The 14410-nt window shown below is 39.0% G+C and overlaps 1 protein-coding gene across 3 annotated transcripts in view; it reads right to left on the bottom strand.

Moving 5' to 3' along the window:
- Positions 1–1526: 1526 nt before the first annotated feature.
- GFPT1 (glutamine--fructose-6-phosphate transaminase 1) overlaps positions 1527–14410 on the bottom strand; it is a 54354-nt gene continuing 41470 nt past the window's right edge. For 2 of the 3 annotated variants that reach the window (XM_039527923.1, XM_039527924.1), the window contains 6 exons: positions 13880–14037; positions 9920–10034; positions 9406–9533; positions 8478–8645; positions 7628–7789; positions 1527–4685 (listed from right to left, as the gene is read on the bottom strand). In XM_039527923.1, the coding sequence (XP_039383857.1) occupies positions 4620–4685; positions 7628–7789; positions 8478–8645; positions 9406–9533; positions 9920–10034; positions 13880–14037 (797 nt within the window). In that variant the 3' untranslated portion in view covers positions 1527–4619. Of the gene's footprint in view, positions 6328–7627; positions 7790–8477; positions 8646–9405; positions 9534–9919; positions 10035–13879; positions 14038–14410 lie in introns of all 3 variants that reach the window. The other variant, XM_039527925.1, reaches the window with a different exon arrangement.

Raw genomic sequence — 14410 nt, 5'->3', positions numbered from 1 at the left:
TCTGTGCAACAGTGTAATTTAAATGAAGACTTCTCTGACTGTAGCAAGTTAGCATAAGCCTGTCTGGTTACATTAGATGGCTCTTGTAACATACTTCTGATTCTGGTCCTGAGCAAAGTTGCATGCCTAATTCACAATAGTAAATAACCAGAGGACCAAGCAGTGTCAGTGCCATATCCGGTAGTACTTAGTGTAATTGGTTAAGAGAAGGTAGTTCCCTCATACTGACACCTGGGCCATGGGCAATGCTAGTATTCACTGTACAGTACTTCATCATTGGGTAAGTGTAGTGTTTTAAATGCATAGGGAAGGCTCTGGGTTAGCTGTTAAACTTTCTGCCTTAATTTGGTGCCAGAGGTACAAGCCATGCAAAGGCTGGCCACTGATATTGTGAATCAAATGCTTGTCAAAGTGGCAACCCTAAATGCTGTACATCTAACCAAGGAACAATAGTAGCTGGTAAGAGATTCAGACTCATCTCTTTGCAGGGGGGAATATCAGAGGCCAGTAAATCACAAAAGGCATTGGTCAAATATCTATGGGTTTGACTTGGAGGATGGAATTTCAGACTTAGACTCTCTTGCTTTTGTGGGTTTAACTTACTGGGTTGTCTAGGCATGGCAGGCATTTCCTAGCAGTGAACTATCTTGATTATCTCTCAGCTGCTGTCTTAGCACTCTGTACTGTTCTATTAGAACAAAAACCTCACAGCAGGAATGCCCCTATCCTCTGTGTGTGTGTGTGTGTATATATATATCTTCATACTATGTTCCATTCTATACCTCTGATGAAGTGGGCTGTAGCCCACAAAAGTTTATGCTCAAATAAATTTGTTAGTCTCTAAGGTGTCACAAGTACTCCTATCCTATTTATGTTCTTGTGTATGACAAGAGCAAGTAATCAACCTGCTAAAAGGCAGTAGGTCTGACTCTGTTCTTTGGAACTCTGAATCCTACCACATGCTTGGCATCACTGATATCTTGTGACAATCAGAATCAGTCACTTCTGGGGACATGAGGTTCTAGGTGGAATAGGGTATATTTTGCTGCTGTATTTACAAACTTATTGTTATACCTCCTGGAATCAGTTCAGTTGCTGGGTATCTATATTCAAATATGAATAATGAGCACGGTTAGAGTGGAAGGGATAAAAATACTCATGTGTTGGTGCTTGAACCTATCTGTAAGTGACGTGGTTTAGGAAGAAGCTTTCCTAAGGGCAGGCTATTCTATATTTGTCCCTTGCAGAGCTTGTTATATTTCTAACTGGAACACTGAGTGCAGGGTAGATAGCTCTCTTCTGATCAAATATGGCAATTATTACATTCATGGAAGTTACAAATGCCCTCAGGGTGAAGTTGTATTCCTTAATCAGTGACTTGAGTCTGTAAAACTCCCACTAGATCCAATAATGAATATTGGGGTTTAGTTAAAACTTTGAGAATAATGCTCAGGATCTTTTTAGTAATAGAAAATTTCACATGACGGAAGTGAAGATGGATTTAAATAAAGACGACATTTCTTCACTTAATGTTGGGCACTTCATTTTATTCAAAGGGTGAGATACAAAAAGTAAGCAAAAGACAAAACCCAAATTATAAAATACTACACACAAAATTAAAACATCTTCTGCAGACGGCATAAAACAGGAAGCCAGATACAGAATGGTCCCCATAAACCAAGCCAGCTAGATATGTACATGCAAAGGAAAACAATGCTAGCAGGGAAGATATGGTTATATTTGCCACTTTAAATTTCTATTTACACACACTGACAAAGGAAGGAAACTAAGGTAGCCTTCAATTTAGACAGATACCATGGGTTTTCTGTCAGTTTTCTCACACTGGGGAGGGATCACATGTCTTGAGGTAAATGTCTAGAAGGCCTAGCCTTTGCCACAACTAAGCATTCACAATCTGCTTTAGTGCGGCTTACTGTGTTTGTAGACCCCTTCATCTTCCATGTTGCTGTCTGCCTGTGGGCTGAAGGACTAGCAGGTGACTTCTGGAGGAGGGAAGAGCTATACAAAAGTAGTACAACATGCCACACTGAAGGCATCACCAATCCCAGGGTCTGTCTCCACTGCAGCACATGTAGACATAATGTTAGCAGAGCTAGCTTGAATAACAGTGAAGCTGCAGGACACAGACTCTGGGTCTTGGATAGCCACAGCTTCACTGTTGTTTTTATTTAGATCCAGGCTAGTTCAGGTATGTCCTAGAAGTGCTACAGTAACACCACTGAATGCAATACACCCCCCACCCCTTTTTTAGTGTCTCTTTTGGCAGTCCAGTAACCTAGCATAGGAACCAGGCTCCATCATGTTTCTGGAACATAGGAATTTGGCTCTGATTTTTTTCTCAAACATTCCTACGGATTTTGTCTCCTGTGTTAAAATATAAATTAGGTGAAGATTTTTTAAGCTGCTACTTCTCCCCTCCACCCCCCTGTATGAATGGTAATTTAAAAAGTGTATCTCCACCTTTGTGCAATTAACTGCACAATTTGCCTTTGAGCAAACCAAACATGTCAAAGGATACTTCATTTAACACACAGGTGCCAGAAGTATATCACCATTATTTCTAGGTGGGGATTATTCAAATGTAAATTAAATTCCAATCTCTTTATTGGCACATAATTTAGAGGCCAGGTTTGTTAACTTTTACTGAACAGCAAGACCCAAAGACTATCCCCAATAGTAGAGCTTTCCTTCTGAGCAAAGTACAGATCAGTGTAACTGAGTCCACAACTACAGAGGGTGCTAGTTAAAACCTTATCCAGGGATATGCTCTAAGTGCCATTGTACTGGTAAATATGACAGGGCAGCAAATGTCAAGATTTTAAAACACACACAGGGCCTCCTCTTGCAGCCTTTTATGCAATACTCTAACAATGGGCAGTGTGGATTAGCAGGAGAGGGGAGACAGAATGGCTTAAAACCTTTTCCAGTCGTGACAATACTTCTGCTACTGTATACCCTGTATCAATATACCTGCATCAAGTTCCAGGAGTGAACTTGAATGAGACCTGCTTACCAAATACAATAGCACTTCCACAGGGAAGAGCAGAGTTCTTTGCCTGAAAAGTTGTCTAGTTCTGTATTTCAGTAAGTTTAAAAACACTCTGGATGTGTTAAATAATTGGTAGGCAACCTTCTACTGCTGCTATTTCAAGAGAAGAAATTGGAGTTATTGTTGAACTCTTTATGCACAGATTAGGAGAAGAATATATGCTACATTTTTAATAAAAATGCTTTTCAGACAAGTTTATGCAAACAGTATATAGCTGATAGTCAAAGAGCAAGGATGAGCCTATGCATTTGATTGATCTGAGGCTCAATTTTAAGGAGAAGGCTACTGAATTTTAAAAAATTCAATCAGTTAGGAAGGAATTAATGTTACTGGCTCAGTAATCTAAACATTCATTTCAGAGAGCACAAGACAGTCTAAAACTTCCAGCTAGCAACAGGAGGATAAACTAGTCTGGGAGGTGAGATGGACAAACATTGTTTCATCAAACTGCAATATATCTAGCGAGATAAGAAAATCCTGTATACAATCTCTCAACACACTGGTAAAACTGAGATGCTTTAAGTATATCATACCATAATCATTCAAAAAAATTCTTCACAGTGAGTGTGCTCCATAACATTCTTATTATACATTGCAATATCTGATAGTCTAGTCACATATTTCAATTTTAGTAAGCTGAGTTTTGGACCTTAATGCGATTTACAAAATCAAGCTCAATTTAATGGTTGGGGTTAATTTCTAACTAGTAAAAAGTTTGTGTAGTAAGTCTTATAGGCTACATGCCGTAACATTATGAAGAATAGGGGCTGTCCGTCCTATCATCAAACTAAAGAGTGGCTTTGTAGAAACTACAGCTCTTTAATCTTGTGAGATTTTATAAATATTGCAGAGTTGTTTTATTTAGTATCCTTTGGTCCTTTGTGTCAATGTAGCTGTCTTTTCATAAATAGTAAGCACTTGCTACAGGGCACAAATCGGATTGAGAACATCAATTCATATTTAAATATAACTAGCATATTCTTAATATACCAGTGGAAGCAGCTGTCCTACTTCTAAAATGAAATCTCCCCTGTACAAACCTAGACAAGCACTTGTAGCTAATTTTCCAAGTTGATTAGGGAAAGACCTCCAAATCAATTCCTCTCCAGGAAATCGATGGGTACAATGGCTTACTCAAAATGCTTCCCCCTTTAAGGGCCTCGCTTACATTAGAATCCCTGCAAACAAGGCCAGAGGATCTTAACCTGGACTTTCTCCCCTTGACTTCAGCCCTTCTAAGTAAACTGCTTGAACAGCAGCTCCCTCCCTTTTAAAATGAAACTAATATAAGCTAAGGCAAGTCAAGGTTAAACTGGCTTTAACATACATAGTGCTTGGCTATACAAAAAATGTTGCTTGTTTGTAAATCATCGTGGGAAAGTCTCAATTGTCAGTTCAGGCTGAGGTGTCTAATGTAATAAGCAAATACTGTAGGAATTAAATTGCTGTATTTACTACTTCATTCCTAAATACAAATTAATAGCTCAGCACAAATCATGGCCCGCTTACAACGCATGAGTAACTGTACTCAAGTAAAGAAAAATCAAGTTCAAGTCATTATTGAACATATGCTTCCAGTTCTTGCTAAGATGGTAAAACTAAGCAGCGAACAGATCTATGAATAAGATAAAAAATGCAGGAAGTTTAAATTATTTACTTCAGTTAATATCACTTTTAAGAATAACAGATGGCATTGCTACAGCTACAGTCCTTTGAACCTCTGTGAGCAATTGTCTAAGTCAACCTGGATTATGCAATTCAGCACTCGACTACAGCATACTCGCTCGGAGAGCCAAGTTCTTATCCTAGTGTTGGACAGTCTCTCTGGTAAAGCAGACTTCTACAAGGTCAAAATATTACATTTGTGAAGAAGAAAAAAATCCCTAAATGTTGCAGAGTGACCTTCATGTTTCATTAATAAGCCCCAGGCTTCACTTTACATCCTACAGTACTATGTTCTTAACTCTGGCTGTTTACTTCAAACCCACCATATGAAATTCATCCTTTTGCAATGTGAGACTTTTGCTGTTTAACATCTTCTGCAAGCTACTTAAAATATTGTTTGTAGTCTTGTGCATGAAGCTTTGTTAATTTTCCTGGTCTAACCCCATTCTCTTTCTCATACCCAAACCATATATGCCACTGAAACTATTTGCTATCACTCACACTAAGTAACAGCAGCCTTGAGCTGCAGCAATGAAAGCCACGCATTTGTTCCCTGCAACTCTCCTGGCCAACAGTCAATATCCTTGATGGACTGACATCTTTGTTAAGGGACACTGTCACATGTAGCGCCATTCCCTCCATTCATGAGCACACATAGAATGGAGTAAGCAGGGAGGCTTGTGAAACGTACAAGAAACTTGCTCTAAGAACAGCATCCTTGCTAACAGCAGCAGCACAATAAACCCAGAACCTAAACTAGGATTCTCTTTAGTGTTGCAGTGATCAGGGGGGAGCACTAGATTTCTCCTTCTCCCCCGACAACAAGGGGATGATATTGTTTGCAAGTATTACATACTGGGCCTTTGAACTTTGCCAGTGTTCCTTCTATTTTGGGTCAGATGCTGCTCTCACTTACACATTAGAATGAGCTGCAACAACTCCATAGTTATCTTGTCTTAAGAGCAGATTTTGGCCCAGCCTCTGCAGGATTGTCAGTTGCTAGGCATTTGGCATAGACCAGATCCTTTCTGAGGCTAATTTTAGGCACGCTAACCAAATTACATAAAAGGAGAGATTCTGATTAGTCACTGGATTTCCCTTTATATAAACTGGGCAGAATTTGACCTAATCTCTTCTTAACTATCATGTCTGAATCTCTGTAGGCTCATTCATGGCCTATTACAGCTCTGATTTCAGTGTCAGACGTTGGCACGTACCTTCACTAGCAGAGGCATTGCAGATACTTTAGTCAATTGCATTATCTCAGTGAGGTTAATTTATACCTAAATTATCTCATATTAAAGAGCCCCGCAAACTGCTTCCTTTAAAAGATTACCAAGTCTCCTAGTGAACACCTTTCAACAAAACAAAGCTATTGACATGGCATATGGAGTTAATTTGACAATCACTAATGTAATAATTATGGTGATTTTATACACGATTTAGCAAAAGATGATTTGATCTAGGGGACTTTAAAATCAAGATATTTTGGTACCCAAAAAGTCTCTCCATTTCCTTCCCCATACCCCTAAGATTCAGATGCACTTTTACTCTACAGTTACAGATTTGGCCAGATTTCTTGGAAAATCAACCTGTAAAAAGAAAAAAAAAATGGAATTTTTGTGAACAAGACCACTATTTTACACTTCACGAAAGACAATATTAAAAAGTTACGGGCATCTGTTAAAAGGCTTTTGTCCAAACAAGCAAATAACGTCTCATAAAAAAATTTCATATCAGTTAGTTTGCAAAACAGCTCTTGCTAGGCCTCTCCTGCACCTATGTAGCACAGGCTCAAAATATTAGTTTTGTAAAATATTTACTTATTTTAAGATGTGTAAACTGAGGCATAAAAGGTAGGAGTTGAGCAGGATACACAGTCTGCCTTTTAGAGAAGACAGAAGTTACTGCAGGGAACTATTCAGTCTCCCTTAGTTTAGTTTAAAAAATAATTTTAGCATGAAAATGTAATCAGGGTAACCACATTACCGGTAAAAACAAACCCCTGTACTGAATGTTGGACTTGCATAGTACATTTTAGTTAAGTGTGTCATGTAAGTTCATTGTTAACTCTTACAAGTCTGAGAACTTATAGCACCATTCTCACACTCAGTCACATTTTGTGGCTGTTTCAAAGAAACTATTTTTTCAAACATTCTTTACTAGGGTTTGCAAGTAGTTCAGCCAAGAGAATTGTGTAAATAAATCAAAATACAGGAAACTTCTCTGGTCCCTGATCTAGCTCAAGTGACAATTAAGCTTAATTTTCTGCACCCAGAGGGCTTGTCTACACCAGACTTTGTTTGTGGCAAGCCAGGAGGTAAATTGACAGCACTCTAGCCTGCCACACATTAAGGAGCCATGTGGACTCTGCTATAATGCACTAAAGTCCCCCAGTGCACTCGGACATACTGCGGTGTTACAGTCTGCCTGGCCATGCAAGAGGTCTTGGTGTAGACATGCCCTTAGAGGGGAGAAAAGCAGAGGGACAGACCCTCTGTATGGAAGTCCTGCAAAAATGACAGCGGTAGGTGTGATCAAGCTCATGAGTGAAGTGTGCTGCATTGGCGGAATGTCCGTGCCGGAGTCCTTGGCAGGCACCGTAGCAACAGCTGAACCATAGTTTCTCTTTTTGAACAAGGGAGGGATGATTTAACTTCCAGCAGCAATGTGTGAAGAGGTTTGTATTCAATGGTAAAAGCAGGGAACAAGTCTGTTCTCTGCCATAACTATTTCTCCACTGACTTAATCATGAAAACCCTATTAGATTAAAGGTGCTAGTAAGTTCAGAGAACTGTATAGGGTTCTGTTCAGTATAATAGATCTACTGTAAGTCCTTTGGAGAGTAGACAGACACTAAAGGAAGGTATTTAAAGGTAGGATAGTACTTACATCATATCCTCTGAGAACTGCAAGATGGAAAGCCAGAAGCTGTAAAGGGATGACACTCAAGATTCCTTGCAGACAGTCCACAGAATGAGGAACTTTGATTGTCCTCTTATTATTATTAATTGTCTCTGTGTCTTCCTTATCACAAATCACTACCGGTCGCCCCTGGAAGAAAGAGAAGTGTCAACAAGTAACAGGCAGAGTCAGATACACACATACTCCAGAAAGGTTGTCTGATAGGGCCCCTTCTTGCTTCTGTTGAAATCCCTGGCAAAACTCCCACTGATCTCAAGAAGGGCAGGAACCTTTCACTTAAAAAATAATCCAGAACAAGGCAAGTGAGAATAGCAATAGTATTTTACACTTGCCATACTGCTTTTTAAAACAGACTGAGCCTACCCTGCATTTTCCTTCATTACTTAGAACTTCCACACAGAGAGAACCATCTATTTCATTTTTTAAAATTGCAGCAGTCTTCTTCACAAAAGATGATGCATTATCTTGTTTTGGAATTTCAAGATAAACCTCTTTAAACCAATAAGCCATACGCTAGACTATTACCTTTTAGGTATCTTGTTGAAACTGACACTTAAAAGCCCCAACAGACTATTTACTTCAGAGTGCATTGGCTCTAACTGGCCCGAGACTACTGAGCAGTCATTTGATGATATTCAAGTTGTTACTGCTGGACTTGAACAGGCATTCTAAAATCCCACAAAGGAACCGTGAAAATGCTGACAGTAGATCTAGCGATCCGAATCTTAACATTTCTTGAGCTTTTTAGCGATGAAGGGAACAATTTAAACTTCTAGACTTGGGATGATGCCGTTCACGTCCATCTCCAATTACTCACCTGCCGCGCTATAACCTGTTGGAGAGCATTCTGGCACTTGGCATACGTATGGTCCCTCATGATGATCATGATAACAGGCATCAATTTGTCTACCAGGGCGAGGGGACCATGCTTCAGCTCACCAGCCATTATGCCTTCCGAGTGCATGTATGTGATTTCTTTTATTTTCTAGAGAGGAAGAAGGATATCCCTGTTAATCAAGCTACAGTTTGGCCATTGTGCAGTACACTGAGCAAGTATAGGGACGTGTTTATGCACCATCATAGGAAGAAAGTAGCTCTAATGCTACCTCCACATTCCAGGGGAACGGTGATTTAACTAAATTGTTTATTGGTGAACTCTGGACCAGTCTGTTTGTATAAGTCAGCTAAAGCAGGCTGGAAACCTGGATCTGGGTCAAGTGGCTCAGAGGAGAGGAGAGGTTCTATACCCACAGCTGCCCTTGCCCCTAAGTCAGTGTCTCTCTCTTTAAACCCTAATACCGACCTTCCTTCCCAGGAGCACTATGGCTTAATGTTTGTATTAGGGCTTGAAAAGGTCATCCTCTGTGTAAGTGTGAGAAGAGGAAATATTAAGTGTCAATAGTAGCAGCACATAACTCCTGCTGAAGACAGGGCCAGCTGGTAGGGTGTGCTGGTCAGTTTTGAAAATCTGGCCCCAATTACATGGGTACTGAGCACTCTTGAAAGAAAATCCCCCAGTCGTTAAAGGAACTCACCCAATGGCATAGCTTTAGTGCAATAACACAGTGATTGGAAAAGTAAAAGTCCATCCAGCATTAATGGAGGGCCCTGAGGTTTAATAATGTCAAGAGGGGACCCATGTTTAAAGCTCATACAATCCTCAGATCCACGTTAAGTGCCAGTGGGTGTGCATTTATCTACCCAAGGCAGTTCAGAGGGGTTTTAAAGGAAGAGAAACTCCTTACCAAAGCTCCCTCAAGACATGTAGCGTAGTGATAGCCACGTCCCATAATCAAGACCGACTTCTGATGGTAAAGCTCTGTTGCCAGTTTCTGGATCTCATCATCCATGCTCAGCACTTCTTTAATCAAGTCTATTAGTTAGGATGAGGCAAAGGGTTAATCCAAAATACAACACTAAAGAGACAGACACACACATTTAACTCAGTACCAGGGGCAAACAAACATGTTTGCCTTCCCTAACTGCAACTTTACAGTGGTGATTGATTTGAGCCTGATTTTTTCCCCCTTGCACCAAAGCCCCTTTACACTGCTCTGCGGATGTATGCTTCTGAATGAGAATCAGGTCCAAAGTTCACACTGAAATGTGGATATACCAGCTATCTGCATCTTACCCTGATGCCCTATTTTTCAGTGAGAGTTAAATGCTGCATAGATCATGTGTCAGCCCTCTACCAAGAGATTAATTTCATTCAGCAAGAACAGTGTAAATGCAATATTAAGAAAAGATGCTTCATACCTGGTAGGACCTTCAGCCCCCGCATGATTTCTTTGCGTCTTTCTTGCATAGAAATCCTATCATCACACATCATGAGGGCAAACATCACCAGAGAAACAAACTGGCTAGTGTAGGCCTAAAGAGGAGAGACAGATAAATCTTTTATGCTTCTAAATATGACGGCATTACTTGATTGACTATGATTGTGAGGATTAGACAGCCAGTCTTATACAGAGTCTGAACACACATAGAACTTCATATGCCCAAATATCACAGATTTAATACTTTGACATCTGTATTTCCAGGACCACGCATTTATACGAGCTATTCAAGAGCACCTTGGACTTGTCAAAAGAATGATGTCTGGGGCTTTAAGGGAGTTAAGTGCCTGTTTTCAGTGGCACCTTTGAAAATCCCAACCAGCATATATGGTAAGGTCCATTCACACTGTCAGTGTCATAAAAGGAATGTAACATGAGTTAGAATCAAGTCCAAGGCTTTGGGATCATTTTTAATAGCTAAGATTTAAAAGATATCGTAAAAGTGCCCTATTGCAAACGATGGCTTTGTGAAATTAATGTACGCTGGGCAACAGCTGGAGACCACAATTAAGACAGCACTGCTGTAAGACTGTATGCAGCTGTAATGCCATCAGCAGCTAAAGGGAGAAAACACCAGTTTTGTGCTTTAAATGTATAGTTTTTAATGGGTACTTAACTGGTTCAGGAGTTAACTTTTTCTTTTTGAAGGTCCCCTTAAAATCAAAGACTAGTCTGAAACTGCTTGTTCCGCTTTTATCATGACTTATTAAGTAAGGAAACTTGCAAGACATCTCTTCAAATTGTGCAATAATTTCATTCCTAACTGCCTTAGCTAACACACACAGATTTAGTGTTCAAGAATAGTGCAAAGTAAACAACATACCATGAGATAATAGCAAACTAAGTGGAAGATTTGATACCATATAATGAGAGAATTTACTTTTTATTGCACTTATTGATTAAAGGCTAATCCCATTGAGTTCAGCTGGACCAGGATGAAAGTAGGACTTATCATGCCCTCCTTCTCTAGGGTAATAAATTCTGATACATCCATTAAAAGAAGAAACGATTAACAAAAAGGTTAAAATTACAACTAGACATCAGCTTTTTTTCCTAGAAAAATTTTGGATTATTGATCTGAGAGTTTTTAATCAAGATATTTCAATCCAAAGAGTTTGACTAACAAACATTTCCCCTTGTCTGGGCTTTGTGGATAGTGGCGAACAATCTCTCCTTGCAATTTTTAACTGACTTCTTATAAAACAAGAATTAAAGGAGGACAACTGCTCAACTAAAATTGTCATAAGGTAAATATTTAACTGCACAGAATGAGCCAGGGAACTGCAGATTGAGCTTTTACACCTTTTTAGACTGTATAATAAAGTAAAACCCAACACTTTACAAATAGATAACAACTTGCATTTCTGGCTACAAAGCAAACCAGGAATTAAAACTATGTGCACCTTCACTAACAAGTGAACTCATAGGTTGTAGCTAAACATTCAAGTGAAAGTAATTATCCCTAAACAAGCTTCTGCTTCAATAGTGTAAAACATAGCTCTTCCAAGGCTTAATGTGTGAAGTGCTTTGAAATTCTTGAAAGAAAGGTGTAATATAACTGCACAAAAAAAAAAATCAATGGGTTTGCTTGTGACTTTTTTTGCTATTCAAGCATTCTACTAGCAGAATCAAGAAATGTACTTGACTCTCAAGTTTGTACAAAGAAAAAAGTTTTGTAACTATGCAGCCATCATTTAGGGAAAACAAGTTTATCAATTAATTGGTGCAGAAGTTATAAAACTTTGCTGCATGACTAAAGTTTTTTAAATCTAAGACTCTAGCACCGTTGTACTTGGCAGCATACAATTGAAGGTTAACATTGCTCTTTTGTATTAACTGGTACAGTTAACAGTGCTTGGATTTTTTCTGTCACCAGCAAAGGCTGCCTTTTGGATTCTTATGTTCTCAAATTGGATTTTCTAAGCAATGTCTTCTACAGCTGATCATTAGTTATCAATCTATGTTGAAACAGCAGCACATACAGGTAAGTCTCTGCATCACTAGAAAGAAAATAAGTTTTCAGTGACCTACAAACAGTACAGTGTTGGCAATGCAAAAAAGCCTACGGACAAATAGCTCACAGGAGTTTTTGCAAGAGTCATGAATTTTCCATGATCAAATTCCCTAGTGAACTGTTAAACTCAGCTGTGGTTTTTGGCTGAATTTATGTAGCAGATTGACATCATCTCTCTCTTAAAGCAGATTTCAAAGTGCAGAAGCACTTTATCAAGCAAATGCAGCAAAGCAAGTATTTTACACTGTACCTTGGGCAACTAAACCCCAGAGTTAGTAGATGGCTATGCACTTAAAGAAAAAAAGGCTATTTACTAAAATTACTACCTTTAGTATGCCATTAAGTGAAGCTATTTCCTTTCATCGGAATAATTCAGACATTTAATCCCCTCTTTTGTGCCCTGCACCACAGATGGAGCACCCGGGGCAAACTATGAGAGAAATGTTGGAAAATTGCCCTGACAAAAACCAGAAAAACATTCAAAACATTCTCTGGAAATGAACCTGAGATAGCAGTTTGTGGGGTAAATAAGCCTGCTCCTCTTTGTCCACCAGTTAGAGGAAGCCTCCTTCATTTTCTCATACATGTTTCTCTTATTCAGCCCCAGTGAGAGATTGGGCAGATATTGTATGAACATGAAGGTGATGTACAAGCTATAACTATGCCACTCCAACCACCACAGAGAAGAGGAAGAGTAGATATGTAAATTCACTGCCTTCAGTGTGAATTATGCAGGCACAATTCTATTCTGCAGCGACCTCCTCTTTCCTTGTAATATCACAGCATTTGGGTTAAATGGGAAGGGGCTGAAAACATGGAGTTTAACGGGGGGGGCCCTCAAATTTGGAACCACAGCCCCAGCCTGATAAATTACACCATGCTGTAAAGGTTGATTTACATCTCTTGCTTCATGGAAGAGTCCCTGAAGAGGCAGCTGGAAAGTCTTAACTGCAGGAGGGATTGGAGGAACTACTAAGTGGATCACAGTAAGATTTTAATGTTAACAGGACTGATTCTCCTTTCACTTTTACAGGTGTAACTCCATCAACTGGAATGATTACTCCAGATTTATAGCAGAATCTGGGTTGTACATGTGCACATGTACTAAATTAGCACATTTTAAACAAGCTTAAATAGGGTTCCACTAACTTTTTTTTCTATAAAAAAATAAACAGCTGCTCTCTTTAAATATGGACAGACTTGGAAGGAAAAGCAAGATGGTGGTTAGCCACCCAAGTAGTACCAAGGTGTCCCACAATTCTCTCTCTCCTTCTGTTATAACTCCCTGATTCCCTTAAAAATGTTTCCCAGCAGTCTGCAACCCTGCTACTCAGTGACAGACTCATCCATCTTAAATGCGCAATAGATATGTTGTTTTGGTTATGGGCAATGTAAAATCTTTGGCAGTGTATATATTCAGATTTACTGTTGTGTACAGAGCAATTTTAGCTATTTTATTTTTAATTCCTTTGACTCATGTACTAAGATTGAAACAGTTTAAAATAAAATGCTTGATTTTAGAAACTAATATGCCTTATTGTTGTTTAAATATTTTTTTCTTATCTACATATCCTTGGATCAAAGAATTAATTTGCTTTGGTCCCTGACTTAACATTAAGACTATTCTGTCATAACATTCCATGGCTCAATGAAAGTCTGTAGTAGTTTTAGTCTTAATCAATTTGTACCAACACAACTGTGAGGGTTTTTTTGAATGTGCAGAAGCTGGCTAATACATAAAAAGCTACAACTCTCACCCTGTGAAGTACCATGCAGTGTAAGTATGGTTAAAGAGCTTCAGTTACAATAAAAAGCACAGTCAACTATACTTAAAATGAATGCGAGAACTATCTATTTGGTATTCACCTTTGTGCTGGCCACACCAATCTCTGGTCCTGCGTTGATATGGACACCGCAGTCTGTCTCCCTGGATATGGAACTGCCCACAGTATTAGTTATTCCTACAGTGAGGGCTCCCCTTTCCTTACAGTATCGAAGACCCATCAAAGTATCTGCTGTCTCGCCTGCAAAGATTAATTTACATGGTCACAATTTAAGTTCAGTTATAGGCAAGATCATTGCACACCTTATTACTACTCTGCACTGGAGGACACAGCTCAGCGGAAGTTTCAGGATGATACTGTAGTTTGCAATTACCCAATGCTTTGAGTGCCATTAGTTTTTAGTGTAATGGAAAGTGTTCAGCAGGAATGGTAACTGTCTTGAAAATTATAATGAAAATAGATCTCTTCTTTTGCCTTGGTTATGAGTAAAGAACACTATATTTGTGTATATATATAGTGGCAAGTTAATTTGACTCAAGTATACTACCTATGCAATATCTTAAATCATAACATTTAGATGCACAGGATAAATGTCCTACAATTTATAATAGCC

Source organism: Mauremys reevesii, linkage group 2 (genome assembly GCF_016161935.1).
Source record: "Mauremys reevesii isolate NIE-2019 linkage group 2, ASM1616193v1, whole genome shotgun sequence".
Classification (NCBI taxonomy): domain Eukaryota; kingdom Metazoa; phylum Chordata; order Testudines; family Geoemydidae; genus Mauremys; species Mauremys reevesii.
Note: the sequence above shows the minus strand (reverse complement) of the source record. Positions and strands in the feature narration are given on the sequence as shown.